Here is an 18,801-nt window from a genome sequence, read left to right as displayed (position 1 = left end):
TGATGATGTCCTCCTCTTTGCTCTGCAGCTCCAGCACAGCTAAGAGAGAGTGCATAATATGAATAGGATCATTTTCCAAGTTCTCATTTATAGGGAGGTTAGTCAGTGACATCAGAGCCAGGGCTGGGTGGAAATTTTCTGATGGAATGTTGTTCTGCTGAAAATGCTGATTTGTCAAAACAGAAAAGTTCTGCGGGAATGTCCCATTTTGACAAAATTCCAAAAGCAAGCAGGCACGCTTCCAGTAGGAACTTGCTTGCCAGGCAGGTTTTGAAATCTGCCTGGTTTCCTGTCCACTTGCCCACTTGATTCTTTGACAGCCTGGCAGCCCTGGCTCCTAGGAAGCTCCAGGAGCCTTGGAAACGTTGCTCAAAGATCACAACGGTGACTTTTTCAAAACAAAATTTTGTAAAATGTTTGTAACAAAACCCAGAACCAAGTGAAACTTACTTACTTTTAGTTGTTGTGGCAGATGCCAGCTTGGTTTCAGGAGCCCTGAGACTCATGACCCTGGGCCAAGTTTCAGACACAATTGTCTGAAGTTGCGGCTTCTGGTGGAAACCATCTTAAATTGAGTGGCTCTGAGCGGCTTCTACTTGAAACCAGGCATAACACAAAGGTGTCAGATGAATTTTGCTTTGTATTTGGGGATTTATCACAAGATGCACAGCGACTAATTCAGGAGGCAAGAACTCCTAAGAACGGAAACTGCCAGCTGCCTAGTCCTCTTCTCTTCTCTTCTCTTCTCTTCTCTTCTCTTCTCTTCTCTTCAGACTGCCCTCATCACCAAAAGGTTGGCATGCAATCAATCCGCTTGCAAATTTGAGATTTTTAATCATTTCTTTTTGATGTACATGAGGTAAATTAGTTAATGGATGGCCAATAACAACAAAGAGCTGAGTCCTGTGACATCCCCTGAAATCCAGGGCCAGTAATATATCTTGATTAAGGCTAAGATATTGTCACGGAGGTTATGGAAAGTTGGTGCAGGCAGCGGGGGGACCCCACAGCTCCAAGCCGCTGCCGTGGGGAGCCCTGCAGCTTCCAGTCCCTGCGGGAGGGGGCAGACCCCACAGCTCCAAACTGCTGTCCGTGGCAGGGAGGGGCCCTGCGTTTTCAGCCACCCTGGGTAGGGGGCAAACCCTGGAGCCCCAGCAGTGGTGGGCGCTGGACCTTCCTCCTTCCCCATTTTCTCATAGTTATTTTTAATAAAAGTCAGGGACAGGTCACGGGCTTCTGTGCACTTTTGGTTATTTCCGATGACCTGCCCGTGACTTTTACTAAAAATAATCATGACAAAATCTTAGCTTTAATCATGATAAGTTCTCTCTCCACCAGCCTATACTTACTCTTATTCAGTAACAAAGGAAGTGTCTCCTTAAAGATTCATGTTTAAATCAATTGGTTTTCAAGATAAAATGTGTGTGATTGCTAAGGTCTCTCGTAGGCTTAACCTGAAATGACAATTAACAGCTACATAACTTCCCTTTGGGAAAAGCATCTTTCACAGCGCTCCTTCTATTAACACAAACTGAGATTTCATTTCTTGATCGATACAGTCGTTACAGAATTTGTTGTTGCTGGTCATGGGGGTATAAGAGAGATGCAAAATCTTTACAATCATTGGCAGCTCCTTGGAGCTACAGAGCCTGAGACGTACCGTTCTCAGTGGCTGAAACGGCAATTGGGTTAGGCCCACTGTATATAGGCAGGAGCAGTTAGGGTTATTGCCCTTGTGATTTTAAAGGTGTGTCTTTGAGCAAACACGAGCAGTAGATCTATTGTTCAAGTCATTGTGACTCAGCGAAGCTGGTAAGTGGTGTAACTATACGATACCGTCAGCAGACATACGGCAATTTAACCTTCGAACACCTGGCAAGCTTATTTTGATTTGCTGTGTGCTGGCCAGAACATCAGGTCTACAGGAGTAAATGGCTACTACTGAGTTGTCTATTCACTGAAGCACGAGAGATAGAAGTGGACATTTCAGCACTGGACACACAATGTTGGGGCGGCTATTGAAAAGTAAGCCTCTTGTCACAGGTATTTTGAGAACAACCGATTTCTGGAGGTGTCCATGTACCAAGGATGCTCAGATATTGTTACAGACAAGAAGAACGCTTTGTAACAAAGCAGAGGCCACAAAGAAGGTTATTTCTCAAACAGCTATTCCAGGTGAGTAAAAATGTTTTGTTCTGTGTTTCACATAATTTACAGTAAAATGGCTAGTGACTGACCCGTTTCTCTATCCCCTAGCTAAGCTGAGGAGATTCTGTATGTTCTTTGTGGGTACCACAAAGTCTCTGAGACAGAGTCTCTGGCAGCCCCACCTTTTACAGTGTACATGGACAATTTCTTAATTTCCATTTAAAAATAGTCCTGCTTCCATCAAAGCAAATGTTCCCAGTTCATGGAAGTAAACTAGTTAAATTAAAAAACAAACCAGCCAGGAAATAGATGTATCTATTGATGCCCTAGTAATGAAGTCCTAGAAGAGAAGCTATTCATATTATTGTAGGCAGTCGGCCGAGGCTGGTGGAGCTGCTATTAGGCTCAGGCCTTGCAAAGTAAATTGTCACCTTAAGTTTACAAATATACCCTGATAGCAGCTCTCAGATACCCAGGGTTCGTCCTGTAGCATCCAGGTAGGTCTCAACCCAGCCTCTGGCAGCGGGGTCTCTCCCCCAGCTCTTCCAGCAGTGGGAGCGTTAGAAATTGGGAGAACTGTGGCCTCGGTGCAGGAAGGGTTCGGGTCAGGCAACGCCCAGGTTCTGTGTCCCTGAGGGCTCCTGCAGGCACCAAGTGAAGGTAATGTTTTCAGGCACAGAACGATGGCTAGGCAGGAAGTGGACTGAATTACACTCCCTGGGCAAGAGAGACCCGGAGTGGGGATTTATCTTGAGAGAGGGCAGTTCGTGCTGGCACAGCCTTCCCATGGGGAGAGGTGGCTTGGAGGGTGGGGTAGCTGCTTGGCGCTCCACATGAGCCCTGCTGAGCAGCTTCTCCAGCAGCCATGATACCCGATACCTTGCAGCAGGTGCTCAGCCACCTCCACCCCTACCAGCGTCACCCCTGGCTGCCGAGGTCTCCTTTCTTAACCTGCACTGCCAGCTTTCAGCAGCCTGGCCTTGGGGAGGGGGAGTGGGAGGGAGAGTGGTCTGGCTGCCTGTCTGAATGCGGGCTGGCCCTGACAAAATTCCCCTGGAGCTTCAGCAGCCAAGAGTCGGGGTGCAGGGGGGAGGCTAGTAGCCACGGGGGATCTCCAGCTGACTCCCTGGGGATGGCTGATTGCCTGGGCTTCCAGCCCTCCCTGCCTTGCAATGGGCTGTCATCCTGCCCCAGCCTGCTGGTTTACAAGCCTGCTCTGCTGGCACTGACTCACCATGCTAAGAAAGCCAGCAGTGTGTCCCGCACCTCTGAACCACACCTCTCCCCAGGGCTGGGACAGTAAAAGCACCCCGCCCCGCCCCCGGGCCCTTCCCTGTGTGAGAAAGGGGGGCAGGGTTTAGACTCTGAATTTTTCAGCCACTCTCAAAACTGGGGTGAAAGAAAGGCCTTGGACAGAACAATGTGGTGTTATTTACCCAGGTAAACTCAGCAGGGAATGATGCTCTTTATCTTCTGTCTCCTAAGTCTGTATGTAGCTTCAGAGTGCGTTTCATCCAGGGAGAGCAGCAGTAATTGTGACCATGAGCAACGTGGGGAGCTCAGGGGGAGCTGGCCACATCAGCTGCACCCCGTCCTCCCCTACCCCCACACAGAGCATTATGGGCTTCTAATGCCACTGTTTATTTTCAAACTCAAGCAGCATAGTCTCGCTCAGGGGGGTTGATTTTCTCCTGCCTTGTGCCTCAAGTTGTCATCTACAGCTCCATGCGGCCAGAGCAGATTCCTTGGCTCACTTCTAACTGTGCGGGATAGAAGGCCGTGGAAAACCAGGTGCTCTGGGATCCGGCTGGCCATTTCTTGTTATTCTTTCACAGCGGGCTTACTTCAACTGGCCTCATTTCAGAGCCAATGTTGGGAGCGCATTTCCAGGCTGGGGCACAGAACTTACTTTGTAGTGACACATGTTGTGAGAGAATACCAGTGGGCTCCCCCAGATAATCTCATGTGGTGCAATGCATCCTAATGGTTGTGCCTGTCGCTAGCTCTCATGAAAGCATGTTGTCAGCCTCCCAATAGACAGTATCTTAACACAACCTCCCTCCTCATTCTCTTTGTGGAATGGCGACATTGTCAAGGAATTAACACAGCGGACAGTTTGCTAAACCTCACTATTTTGAGCATTTAAAAACAAGATGAAACAGGAGACAGGGTTCCTGGTCAACAAGACTCTCTTCAGCAAAACATCCCACTCCACTCTGAGTCAGAGCGTCCGTCTGGGGGAGAGGAATGGGAAAGGAAGATAGATAAGGCCTTTGAGGAAGGCAGGCGTGGGTCCAGGACATTCTCAAGTTCTGGCCCAAAGCAGAAAGATTCAGCGGGAACCAGAGCACGTGGGGAAAGGAGGCAGAGATATCATAAAGCCCTTGTGCTCAGTGTAAAGAGATATTGGGGAGAGTATGGGAGGCTCTGCAGTGGCTGGGTGTGCCCCATGGTGGTCCCAGTCTCGGGGGGGTAGAAGGATCATGGAGGTGCTGGACTGGAGAATCCTGGGAAAGGGTTGGGGAGGAGGCCAATGTTGGCAGTGGCCCTGGGGCAAACAGAAAACAGGGAGGGTGGAGTTTAGGGCAGCTGGTTCAGGGGCATGGCAGTGGAAAAGCACAGACTCTTCCATGGCAGCAGGGCGGTGCTTTGAAGTGGTGCGATTATACCCCTGGCCCAGAGGAAGAATGGGCAGACGGGCACCTTTTGTGGACTTTTTGTTTGGTGTTTGTTAACCTTGGAAAGGGAGAATTTTTTGCTGGTTTGACCCAAGCGCAAAACTGATCTGGTCACACCAGCAAAGAGGGGAAACGGCAGCAGTGGCCATGCCTGGCGATGGAGGAGTGCAACTCTCTCAGCGCGGGGCAGGCCTGAACTTTGTTCGGTTCCGGCTCGGTACCAGAGCAGTCTCTCCTGCAGCTGCACATTGCTGTACTGGATGCTGCAGCTAACACTGATACAATCAAATACAAAGAAATGAGGAGGAGGAATTGAGCTGTGTTTCTGACTTCTGAACACTGAACTGGAAGGGGGTGGGGGGGAACATCTCCTTGTAAATCTCTTGCTTGACCTGTGTGCGGTAATGCTGAAAAGTGGCTATAGTTTCAGACCAGCAATTTATTTTGGGACTTTCTTTCTACAAACATAAATAATGTACAGTCTGTTTTTGCTGCAAAGCTTTTCCTGGGAGCCGTGTGTGTTGTTGATTTCAGTGAAGGGAATTACTGGGGTGGGCGAGACACTTGCCATTTACATCTGGGATCAAAGTACAGATCAAGCCGTTCACCGCGGTGGGGAGAATGTCACTCTGACCTTGTGGTACGTTTTCTGTGATGCTGCCCTCAAAGAGAGAAAGAACCTTTGTTACCTCGCCATTCATCCGAGGGCTCCAAGCAAAATCAGCCCACAGCGGCCAGGCTGCAGTTAACAACAAGGCACTTGGAGCCAGTCCTTGGCTGTGTCCACACTAGACTCTTATCCTCCTCCACCTCCGCCCCCCCCCCCCCCCCCCCCCCGCAGCACCATTTTTAATAGAACATCTCAAAATTATTTCTTTGAAACATTTTTTTTTTATGGAAAAGGCTCATAAATGGAATGGAAATTCCCTCCCACCAAAGAAAAAGTTAATTTCCTTCCAACATTTTTTAAATTAAAGATTTTTCATTTCATTTACGGGCTTGATGCAGGAATGACGTCCCTTCTGGCCTTAAAAATCTGTGGGTGAAATCCTGGCCCATTGCAATCAATAGGAATCTTGCCATTGACTTCAGTGAGGACAGGGTTTCATCCGATGTATCTACGTTTTGCCCCCGAATTGGAAAAATCCATAAAATTCATGAAATGAAATCTTCTAACGTCTTGTAGTGTTGTCGTGAACATTGCACCATTGCAGCTTGCTTGGCAGAGTGCCCATCCAGAAAGTAGACCGGCCACTGGTATTTTAACCATTGCTGGCAATGGGTAGACTACACAATGACTAAAAAACCCCTTTCATCGTTGCTAGCACCAGCTGAACTGCAATGGGGGACAACCACAAAAGAAAATGTCTAGGCAGGGCCCTTGAGTTGAGTGGCTAAATCTCATTGATCTTAATTGAGGGTGGGTTTGCCCTTAATGACAGGTGTCCTCGAGCACGTGAAGCCCTTCTCTAAACTTTCAGCCCAAGGCTCTTTTTCTTTAAATGCAGCTTTTTACTTCCACTCTTAACCTAGCTGATGACTTTCTTTGGTACTATCTTTTACAGGCCGTGGCACATTCAGAAATGACAGGAGACCTACAGCATTTGATAAAAAGATATTATTATGGGCAGGACGGTTTAAAAAAGAGGAGGATATTCCAGTTCTAGTATCGTAAGTAGACCTGTTTCCTTATGTTGTCAAAATCTCCACCACTGGGTATGTGTAGAACGGCCAGTTCAAACCTTCCCTTGCGTGGCCAGTCGCCAGCGCTACGCTTACACAGTGAGCGTTCTTTTTTCTAATAGTACAACAGGACGACGTGACTGTGAATGAAATGTGTGGGCGCTCTGCTGCCTCGGTACAAAAACAATACAAACCCATCTTGAAGCAGTCGCTTTTTTTGCCAACTCTGTAAAGTGAACTGGGTTAAATTGCTCTGGAGATTAGGAATTTCAGAAGAGGACAGAAATCATTTTTGACACAAATTGCTGGGTAGCTCACAAATCACTGAGCTGCCTAATGTCCATTTCAAGGTACGTGCTTTAACCACTGTTCTGAATCGGGAACATCCATAGCTTTAGCAAACAACATCTGAAGTGAGTTTCCATCAGGCCAGTTTATATTTTCATTTCCCTATTTAGATCTTTTTTTGAAAAAGAACATCAGTTCAGCGTGTAGAGACATTAATGCCACCTGGTTTTTAACATTGGTGTGTTTATGTGGTGGTGGTGGGCTTCTTTACCGGGTCCTCAACACATGCTTTCCCCATACAGAGGTAATTAAAGCCACTCTTTTGCTACAGTTTCATGAGTGATTGGCTTAAGTTGTCATGCTAAAATGTCTATTGCAAGAAATAACAGTCAAAGAAGTGCCCTCAGTCATCTGCAGAGCCCAGTAGAAACATCTCAGCAATGACTATGAACAGTTAACATGTCTCTGGGAAGACTGCATCTACCATCTACAGCCTCAAGGACCATTTCAAGCAGTTCCCTGGTGTTAGTAGGAAGGTGTTTGGGAAAACTGCCAAGGTGCAGGGCTGTGATGTCTGAGCTACAAGGACACCTCACTTAGTTGAGGACCCTAAGTAACAGAACTGCTGGGATCAAGCTTATTCCTTGAATAGTCCCAATAATTTTAACATGGGCATGGGTTTGCATAAAAATGCCAATGCCTGCAGCAAGAAAACCCAGCATTTACAGACTGCTTGTTTGCCACCTGCCCACAAGCACACATCTTTCTTTGTGCCCATAAGTGCAGCACCGGTGGTATGTTTTCCCCCTCATGATGTGTGGAAGGATTTGCAATTCAGTTAGTTGTTGCCTAAGATCATGTTTGACCTGCTGTGAGATTTTGAAGCTCCGGGAAGTGACTAGTTCACTCCTCATGATAGTGACCGTTGTGGACACTTAACACAATTGAACACCAGGAAAAGAAACATTAAACAAAGATGTCTTCAAAGTGGGTGTTCTAACATAAAATATTCCCCTGGGCTCTCTGCTGAAGGAGGGGAACAGAGTCAGTGGGGAAACGTGGGGGTTTCAACAAGTGGATTGACTCTAATGTGTATTTGATTTGGGGGTGGGGTTAGTGCAGAATCTGCCTCTTCCTGTGTCTCAGATCTGTTCCGTTTTCATATTTGTTTTCCATTCAAGGCCCTGGTCCTGCAAGCAAGCACAAATGGGCTTAACCGCGCTGTGGCAGGGAGTCTCACTGAGACCCATGGGACCGTTAAAGGTCTGCAGGTGTTTACAGGATGGCCCCTGAGGTGCTGGCGATCAGTCACCACTGATGCCCAATATAAAACATGGATTATAAGGACACGGTCCAGATCAAGTCAAGGGCAGAGCGTAGCTCACTGTCCCAGGAGCAGGGTAGGAATCAGACAGTGCCTCTAGGAATCACAATTTGCTTCCTGACTTTTCCTCTGCCCACCTGCCTGTGCAAGACGTGGCTTCTCTCCCCACACTGGCTCCCGCGGTGCAGGTGACCTGCACTGGGGAACGATGCTCACTTAGCCCTGCTGAGAATCTAGCCCTGGAGTCTGCTAGTAACAACGTTTGTTACTTGATGGTCACAGCTGCAGATGCGCTGGGCTTCATAAAATCCTCCCAGCTGGTGTGCTACTGCCCCGTGCTTTAAGCCTTCAGCTGCTGCCCACTCGCTTCCATCCTCCTCGCAGCTGCTGGACGGCTTGCTTTGCTTTGGCTGACTTTTCTACGTTGAAAAGCGCCTCGTGCAGGAGCTTTTCTTGGAATGTGAGAGGATGATAATGACAGACCCAAGGGGGAGTCGCCGTGAGAAGCAGCTGCAATGTGAAAGCTTCCATTAATCCTAGCCAAGACGTGCGTTCCTGGCCCAGGCCAGAGCGCCCTGTCGCCCCACCAAAGGTAGCATTAGCCGGCAGTACCATCATTCGTACGTATCAGTGGGGGTCAGACCCCCATCTAGTTTAAATCAGCACAGTCAGCTGAGGACGTGGCCCCCTGGATTGCAATCATGAAAAGGATTAAATTGCACTCCGAGCTCTGCCACTTGTCTGCTCTTCACTCCTGAATGGGTCAGGAAAAGGCAGAGGAGCAGCATTCATTCCCTGGTGGGCCCCCTTCAGATGTTTGCTTTATGCAGCGTTTGGCTAAACCCCTCAGGCAGCAGCTAGTTGACTGTTAACTTCTTGTTTAACAATCCATTAATATAAAGAAACCAGAAGACCTCTGACCAAAATAAACTGCCACTGGCAAGAATTGTGCAATTCTTTAAACAACTTTCCCCTCTTGCCCCCGCCCCAACCCTCTTGTTTTATTCCATGCTGTTGTCATATGACCAGATATCTGCTCTGCCCTTCTGCAGATCTGAGGTCATCAAAGCTGCTACGAACAGAGTGAGGATCAAAATTTGCTACATCACAATGGCCCTGACTCTGCTAGGCTGCTTGGTCATGATCATCTCAGGCAAGCAAGTAAGTATGTTTGTACTGACTGGTCAGCAACCGCACTGTTTGACCGGTGCAGATACACTTTTTTCTTAATAAATGCAAAGGTTTTTTGAGCAAATACACATTAAACACTATACGAGGGATGGTGAGTTACCTACCACATGTTTCTGGCTGTAGTATGGTATTGGTGGTGTGACTTATTGGACCATTATTCTTTCTGATTGACTTTGCAATAACCCATTGCAATGCAACTTTAAAAACCAGTTATTTCTCTGTGGCTCAGTATAGGTCCTCTCCAAAGAGAATGGACAATTCCTACTGACTTCAGTGGGCTTTGGCTGAGGCCTAAGTGAGACACTGTATCCATTTCTTTCAGGCTACTCAGCCCATTCTTTTCCCAGTGCTGTGGGCTCACACTCCCCACTGAGCAGACCACGCAAGCTCGGCTTGCCCTGGAGGAATTGTCATTTGCGGCGGCATCACTCAGCAGCTGCTTGACGTTCATGCTGCCCTGCTGGTTGTGAGGTAGACCATCCAGCGCCGTGGTCTAATTACACACGCATCAGCTGTGTGCAGTGACCATTCCTTGCTGGGCTGGTGTGACCCTTCTGATGAGTGACAGCACAGAAAAAACACAGCCCCCAGAAACGTCAGCTCAGCGTAGGTGGGAACAGGTAGCCTCCTGGCAGGGATGGGAAACCTTGATGTGGAAACTGGTGGCCTGAAGCCTATGAGTGAAATAAATTAAACAAACAGGGATGGGTGGATGGGCTTTGGAAGCAAACAAAAACAACTCCAGAGGGTCTCTGCTTCTGGGTCTTTCAGTGATGAAAGCCCCCCCCCGACCCGGTTTGTCCTAGATGTTCGCATGCCTTTGGAGCAAAGGCTATCTGCTTTCTCTGCTAATCAGAGGCTCCAAATGCTGACAATTAGGTGAAGCAAGGAAATCTATCTTCAATAACTTCTTTCACTGTAAAAAATCAAAAGAACACTGGGGTGCCAAAGCAAGAGAAGCAAACAAGTGGGATATTTATTGTTGGGGAAATTTTATTGTGCAAATGAGATTCACTGTTTATGTTCAAAGGCTGCGAGAAGAGAAGACACGCTGCTGAGGATGAATGCTGAAAAGAAGGCCGTGTGGCGGGCTGAAGCAGAGACAGAACTGGAGGCAGCTGCAATGAAAACTCAGTGATCAAGGCGGGATTGATTTTAGCAGCCAGCGATAAGTGATTTATACATGTGGCACACGCACCTCCGTTCCGCTAACTCTTTGGAGCTTCTTGTCACGGCAAAGATTTCCTACAGAAAACTGGTTACTCATGAAATTTGAAACCCTAGTGGAAATTCCAGCAGACTTGGTTAGAAGCCTTCTGCTGATCTCTGAGCTCTTGTATAGGTCTCATTTGGCGAATCAGAATCAGTATATCGGCTTTTTTCCAAACCGACATTGGCCAGCTTGGAATCAGCTGAAAAAAAGGAAAAGGGTGGTTCAGAGGGTTGGGTGCTAGCCTGGGACTCTTGAGATCCAGCTTCAGTTCCTTGCTTTACCACTGCCTCCTTGCGTGACCTTGATCAGTCACTTACTCTTTATGCCTTAGTTCCCTATCTATAAAATGGAGGTAATAGCATTTGACTACCTCACAGGGATGTTGTGAGGGCAAACACAATAAAGATTGCGAGGTGCTCAAATACTGTGCTAGCGCGAGGCCAGAAGCAGTTTTCTCACCCTGTGAGAATTGTTGAGGTTTCAAAAATTTTTCCCATCCCAGATCAGGATGAAAAGTTGAAATCTCAAAAGTTTTTGCAAACAAAAACAAACAAAATCCACAATATTTGGGGGGCAATCTAGGTATTTTTTATTTCAATTTTGCCTTCCCCCCCGTTTTTATAAACCTTTTTTTTAGTCTAAATTTACTAAAATTTTGAAATGAAAAGTCACTGTGACTCAAAACCCCCAATACTTTCTGGATAGAAGATACTGAAATGGGACATTCTGACAATTTCAACTCTTCCTTCCAAAAAGTTTTTGAGTTGGGAGATTCGTCAAAATCAACTGTGTTTTAGCACAAAAATGGTTCAGTGAAAAATTCCTCACCAGGTCTAACTGCACTAGTGGGAGCCATGTACATTTCTTAGATAGAAAACTTCCTGGCATTTCTGCTGAAGGATACGACCATTCTAAATACAGAGCCAGGCACTCAGCCTTTGGAAGGACAAAAGCAGGTAGCACTAAATCAGAGCAATCCAAACGAACCATATTCTAGCAGCTTGCTTTAAGGGGGTGGTGGAAAGCTTGGTAAAAATGACCTTCCAGAGCCTATCTGCTGGGGGGAATAATGGCTGAGCTGAATTTTAAAAATCACTTATGCACAAATCCTGTCTTCACCCCCACCCCTAAAAAACCCCTAAGTCTCCTCTCTGTGGGCATGCTTAGCTTTGATTGGCAGTAGAATGTGTGTACTTCCTTAGCAGCAGGATGGGGAGCAGGCAAATTGTGGATCAGCCAAGCAGGGAGGTGTTCACGCTCCCTGTGGACCTGTTTTTCACGAGGGAGAATGTGGTGCAGCATCAAGCTGGTTTGGGTTGGTCCATGGGAGCAGCTGGGCCACAGCCAGTGGATGTAATATCAGGGAAATATCAGCTCAAAGGTGCTGGGCCAGAGAAGATGCATCTGCAATCAAGCAGCTCTGCTGGTGACCTTGGTGACTGGGTCCCTGTGCAATGATCTTTACCTCAGGATACCTGCCCTCATGTAGAGAAGCACTGTTGTGGCAATGCGTTTTGCCTTGTTGCGTTGCACTGTGGTTTTCTTTTTAATTCAGGTCATTGCCTCACATGAAAGCTCCCAATCACTTGTTTAGTTTTGATTGTAGTCAGAATTAATTGTTAATAAATTATTTGCTAAATTTGGATTTTCTGGTCACTGTAGTTCATTAATTTGTAATAAAGCAGCTGTCCAATTCCAGGTAAAATGAAGGCATCTTCTCACAGCTGCACTGAAAGTGTCACCAAAGCCTCTTGGCTGATGTCTGACAGCTGGGAGACTATGCTAATGAAATATTGAAAGTTACATTTCCACAGAAGTGATTAAACTTTCAGACATGAAAATGCACTGGTTCGGATGTGTGGGGTAACGACCTCAAACACCTTGCATTATTCATGATCTTTTGGGCTTCAAGAGACTTGTACATTGCGTGAGGTGAACAAGGCTATTGACGGGGAAAAAAGTACATCTTATCTTATTCATAAAAAAATGCAACCGGTGTATAACATGGTGAATGCACTGGACTAAACTCATGCCTAATGTAACACCATCAATGTCAATGGGGTTACACCAGGGATGAGTTGGACTCCCCACTATGGTTAAGCTTATTACTCACATCGAATTCTTTGATTAGAGTTATATCTAGAGCAGTGGTTCCCAAGCTTGTTCCACCACTTGTGCAGGGAAAGCCCCTGGCGGGCCGGTTTGTTTACCTGCCGTGTCCGCAGGTTCGGCCGATCGCGGCTCCCAGTAGCCATGGTTCGCTGCTCCAGGCCGATGGGGGCTGCTGGAAGCGGCATGGGCCGAGGGAGCCGCGATCGGCCGAAGCTGCGGGCGCGGCGGGTAAACAAACCGGCCCGGCCCGCCAGGGGCTTTCCCTGCACAAGTGGTGGAATGAGTCTGGGACCCACTGATCTAGAGGCTCCCAGTCAAGCCTCGGGGCCTTGTTGTGCCAGCCACGGTAGACACATAACAGGGGCTCACAATCCAGGCAGCACCTGTAAAGAGATCCAGGCCCTAGGATGGGGTCCCACCAAACTCGCATGGTCCCCCTGGTACAAAGGGCTGTGCTGTGGAGTGGAGTGGTGGGGGGCAGGACCACCCAGAGCCACTGGGGTCTGGTAATTCCCAGCCCTGTAGGGAATCGGCCTGAAGCCGCATCAGCTTCTCTGTGTGTCTCCTCCATGCCGTGGCACCGAGGCCAGGGGCAGCAAGTGACGGACGCACCCTGGCAGTGCAGCTCCAGTGGAGCTGGGCTGTGCGGAGGCCAGGGATAGGGCTGGGCAGGAGCACCAGAGTCAGTGCTGAGGCACAGAGCTTTGGAGTAGGTGGTTCTGGCCCCCTGGGGATCTCGGTGCTTGAGGGGGGAGGGTCCCAGAGCTCAGGCTCCATTGTTAGCTCTGCAGTCTGAGCACCTCGAACCCAAGCCAGCTGACCCGGGCCAGCCGCAGCTGTGTTGCGGGGCCTTTATCCCGTGCAGACATACCCCCCCTCGTTACAGGAGACGTGTTCAGAGCTTCGGTGAAGGGAACTAGGGAACTGAGTTTTCATCACCCTGCAGAACCCCTTCAGCCTTTTTCTTGGGAATGGCGACTGGGGCTGGCCTAAGCGGATTTGGCCTGGTGTACATTTGGCTATAGACAGGGACATTTGTGTGTCTCCATCTATCCTCACAGACGGGCTGGTTTGCTATGTCAAGCTGATACTTTGTGTGTACGCTGAAGGCTTGAATTCTGCTTAACACATTCACAGGAGGAGGAACATGCTGCCTTCCTACTGATGGCCAGATAATTGGCAAAGCCTCTGTTGAAACAAGGTGTGCATCATGCTCAGACTTCTACCGGATGGGCCAATAGCACTAGTTGGCAGTTCAAACACCGTAACATTGATCAGAACTATGACTTTCCTGGTGCCTATTTTTCAACTGTTACGACTCCTAGCAGAAAAACAGAGGCAGTCTTAAATATACCTCTAAGAGCCAGCAAATTAATCAATTACTCCACCCACCAACAGCTCCTCATCTCTCTACCTGAGAAACAAAATAGCCGGGGGGTTCTTGGGTAAGAGATAGTATGAAATCCTCCTAAATAGATGAAGGCTCTCTTGGGTAATACATGAAGCTCCTGTATTACAAGCATCAGTAAACAAGAGACGAAGCAGTTAGGATTCCAGTACCTCGCACCCACTTTTAATAATATCATTCTGGAAGTTCAGCCCTGGTTGCTTTTGGGTACTCATCGATTATAAATAGAGCTGGGTGAAATTTTTCAGACCAATTTGTGCGTGTGTGTGACCCATGCAGATTCAGCAACACACACATATTGTGACTTCATACCGGGGAGGCCAAATCTGTTCATGTCGAAAAAAGCAAAACAAAAACAAAAATTCAGAAAAAGCCAAAAGCTTTTGTTTTGACATTTTCAAACAGAAATCATCACTTGTTTGGGTTCAAAATGACTTTTCAATTAGAAATTTCCTTCAATTTAATTTTAAAAAAATCAAACATGTTAAATGCTCAAAAGTCAAAAATGAAACATTTTGTTTTAGGTTGAACAAAATGCTTTGTTCTATCTGAAAGTATTTTTTTCTTCAACTTCCAATTCACTGAACATTTTTTCAAAAAATCATTTTTGGTTTGACCCAAAACAATTGTGTTTTCATTTTTTTGGAATTGCTAGTAAAAGCCAAAAAGTCAATTATTTGTATAGCTCTAATTATAATGAAATATACCTCTGCATAGTCATCTACAAGGTCTGTTTACAGGATGGTTAGTGTTTAATGTAAAACATTCTGCAAACAATCATGCTAACCAATGTCTGACTTGACCTCTACCCTTCAGGAGAAATTGCTGGCCCAGTATAATGCAGTGTCCTTTGTAGAGTCATGGGAGTGTAGTAATTACAGATGCCACTAGAGGATGATATAGTGCTGACTGCTCAGATAATCTAGGATGGAAACTCTGCATATTTAAATTGGTTTCTTTCTGCGTTTGTCAAGTTCTTTGAAATCCCCTGATGAAAAGTCTCTAATTAATGCAGTATCCTGCACGTATAACAAGCAAACTCCTTCACATTTCAGGCTTTTCTGTCTATATTGTTTAAACGTTATCCTCTAACCCCAGTCATTTTCAAAGGTAGTGTAGGAGTTGTTATTAGATAGGAGTTATTATTAGGTTTTTAAGCATTTGCCATCTGTATCACCAGTCTCTCCCAGTGGAGAAGAGGAGGAGAAGGCTGGTCTTGTAGCTAAAGCAGAGGACTCTAGAGATCTTGGTTTTGTCACAGGTATTTTGTGGCAAGTCCCTTAACTTCGCTGTACTTAACCTGCTTAGGTCCTTTTAGGCAACTATGTACCTCTTTAAGCACCTAAATCCCTTTGTAAACCTGGCCCAAAGACATTCCATCCTCCTACAGATCCAAGATAAGTGAATTAATTAAGGAGCACTCTCTCATGCTATCTGGAGTAGCTCACGTCTGCGAGTGCCAACCCCAGACCAGACTCTCCAGAAGCAGGGCAGAGACCCCATACTGGCTGTGTGTTCTGTAATTACATTTCACCAACCCAGTAACAAATGTGAACTCCTACAGCACTACACCAGCCTTACCATGAAGTCACAGACAGTCACTTTGGGTATTCCAGTCTATCTCACCACCCAGGCAAGCTGGACTTACTGATAGACGGTCACTTAGACCAAAGATCACAACAACATTCAGGTTACTCCCAGTCCCAAAGGACCAGTCACTTACCCCCGATCAATTTGTACCTTAGATTTCACACCAAAGACAACACTTGTAGCCAATCCTATAGTAAACTACCTACGGATTTACTAACTAAGAAAGAAATGAGAGAGTTATGACAAGGTTAAAGCAGGCAGGCATATATACACAAATGAGTTAGTCTGTGGTTCCAAAAGGTGACAGAGCTGTAGCAATCTGTCAGCTGTGAAGGTCTTTTTAGGGCTAACCCACGTTGACCCTGGGATCTCTGCTTCTGTTTCATAGCTCCGGCTCTGTGAGTGTCTAAACAGCAAAAGATGAAAAATTTTCTATCCAGCTATTTTTTTTCCTTCTTCCAGAATTCAAGCTGATGGGACGAGCCCTTTTGCACGTAGCCTCTTCGGGATGTAAGGGGAAATTAACAAACTCTTTGTATTGTGATGTCCCGCAATGGCCTATTTAGTTTTGATCGGCCTTCTTGATGGGCAGGAGAGGATCCCTCCTGACTGGGTTCTCAGTTCCAGAGCAAATATTTGTTATAGTTACAAAGCAAAAACATAACTATTATCTTATGGCATATGGTAAAGATATTATAAGTGAGATTAATGCATGCAGCAATTGAAAAGCATTTCACAAAGTCTAAACGCTAAACACATTGCTATATGTCTAACCCCCATTTTAACCATACTATCACACAAGTGAAACAGACTTGCTTCCAGCGATGAATTTGTCAGTGCTCAGCTGAAGCCTAAAGTCTTGGCACCTGGTCTGCCACCATCACACACTCATTCAATGAACTGAAGTAATGTTACTGCAATTGCATTTAATAAACCAGTCTAATGCTCATTGACTCCCGGTGTGGGTCTGATTCCATGGGTGTCGGATCAGGGTTAGGCCATGTCCAGCATGTGAGCGTGGATATACTCTGTGAAAGAGGCTCAAGGCCAGGCTAAAATGTTTTGTTTACTTGTGGGACTTGAACACCAGACACCTGAAGTTTAGTTGGCTTGGCCAACTCCACCTCTGGTCTGGGCCCTCTCACGGCTTGTCTATATGAACAATTAGCATGCAGCCAGCTGGGCTGTAAATCTACCTCACACTAGCCTGCCACACATTGTCTGTGTGGACCCTGCTACTGCCCACTGGCAGTTCCCTAGCATGCTCTGATCTACTCCTGTTTCACAGCAGGTCGAGCAAAGCACACTGTGAACGTTATATGTGCAGCACCAGGGCCCACGCAGACCATCCGCACACGGCCGGCTAGTGCACGGCAGCTTAACGCCCCCGCTGACCGTGAACTAAGTGTTTGTCTAGAAAGAAGCCCATCTCCTCACATAAAGACAAAGGTCTAAGGGGACATCATGGGGCCAGATTCCGACTCACCGCTCATGTTGAGTAGCACCTCACTCAGTGAATGGTCACTTTGACTTGGATTCTAAAGCCCAGATCCTCACAGATCGGTAGGTGAGTAACTCCCACTGATTTCATCTCCCTGGTCATTGTTTGTACAGTACGTAGTACAATGGGCTCCTGGACAATGATCGGGTCTGCGGGGCAATAAAAAAAAAAAAATGAATGGTCTCACCCATGGACTGAAGTTCTAGTCAGTGTAAGTAGGGGGTCTCAGAATCTGGCCCAGGATGATAGGTATAGAAGTACAGGGTTTATAGGCCGCAGCTGTGGTATATGGCTCACTCACACAGCTTAGGAGTAATTTTGAGACATTTTATATATAGCCAGATGAAGCCAGAAATGGCCCTATGAATTAGTCACATACTAAATACAATCATTTCCAGAGGGTCATATTCCTGCTTCTGCTATACATGTTACACAAACATGCCTCACCTGGTGTACTGTGAATTGCACTAATCATTATCCATAACTCATAACTGTTGGCTATTTTATCATTGTCTAAAAATTATCCTGCAGCAAATCTTATGCAGTGATTCCAAGGACATTCATTAAGACTGTCAAGCTGCCATTAACTCAGTGCTGTTTCAAAGGAAGTGAAACCATAGAATACTATTTAAAATTACATTGAGGGACTAGTACAAACTTTCAAAGCAAGGAAATTCAGGGTGTCTGTAAAGTACTGCAGCTCACACTGTGTATGCAGGAGTCTCAGTCAGCAGGCAATTTTACGTCAAATGAACTTTAATAACAAAGCAAAACAGGCTGAGTGAAGGATGGCTTAAGTCAGATTCCTAAAGGTAATTGGAAGTTACTGGTTAGCAATTCTCTTTCTTATGGTTGTGGAAGCTTGCTAACCTGAAATCAAGAAACTCTTAGAGGTTTTAGAGTTGCCCAGTGAAACTACTACAGTGTATATTGTGCAAGAAGATGTAAGTCAATGTTAGTTATCATTCTGACAGCTCCTTTCTAGATGGCAGTGCTTAGTAGTAAGGCTCTTTATTAAAAACGAGACATTTACTTACCTCTTATGGCCTTTTTCTGATGGTATGAGCAAAATTCTGATCTTATCTAAAGTGATGTCAGTGGAGTTACTCTGGATTTACACGAGGGTGAGTTATGTCAGACTCTGGCCTCAGAGAGTGCTGCAGCCCTCTCACCATTAACCAGTGCTGGGCGAGGAATACAGTCGCCATAACTGCACAGAGCTTTGCAATCACCGAAAGCAAAAATAAAACTAAACCTAAAAGAACACAGGTTACAAATTGAGCTCCCCAACTTGTAGAGAACTGGTATGTACAAATAGGCTTTCCATGCAGGTCCCAAAGAGATACACCCTCTACTCTTCTTAGTCAGGGCCAAATCCCCAGGCTTAACCCCCAGAGATAAAGGCAGAGGGTGCAGATGGAATCATCCCCCCCAAAGTGGCAGCCAAGCTGTGGGCCATCAGGAGTGTCAGGGATGCAGTAATAACTGTGCCTCACCCACCCCGGGCCTGGAGAAGCTTCCTTAATCATGGAGCGACAGGCCAGTCGCCCACCCACCCGATACTGGACCATCCTACTGTGAGTGGAGCACTGCCCTGGGGTAGGCAGGGTGGAGAGTTCCAAACCCTCTGCATGGGTTTCTCTCTGCACCTTGACACCCTGCACA

At 46.6% G+C, this 18,801-nt stretch overlaps 1 protein-coding gene across 1 annotated transcript; it reads left to right on the top strand.

Moving 5' to 3' along the window:
* The first annotated feature begins 1,872 nt into the window (after nucleotides 1-1,872).
* LOC102935514 (protein FAM162B) lies at nucleotides 1,873-12,098 on the top strand. Its single transcript, XM_007056193.4, has 4 exons — nucleotides 1,873-2,175; nucleotides 6,392-6,497; nucleotides 9,174-9,282; nucleotides 10,343-12,098. The coding sequence occupies exons 1-4, from the start codon at nucleotides 2,004-2,006 to the stop codon at nucleotides 10,448-10,450; spliced, it is 495 nt and encodes a 164-aa protein (XP_007056255.1). The 5' UTR covers nucleotides 1,873-2,003; the 3' UTR covers nucleotides 10,451-12,098.
* The last annotated feature ends 6,703 nt before the right edge of the window (nucleotides 12,099-18,801 follow it).

This window comes from Chelonia mydas, chromosome 9, assembly GCF_015237465.2.
Source record: "Chelonia mydas isolate rCheMyd1 chromosome 9, rCheMyd1.pri.v2, whole genome shotgun sequence".
In the NCBI taxonomy this organism is placed as follows: domain Eukaryota; kingdom Metazoa; phylum Chordata; order Testudines; family Cheloniidae; genus Chelonia; species Chelonia mydas.
This window is presented reverse-complemented; position numbering and strand designations above follow the sequence as displayed.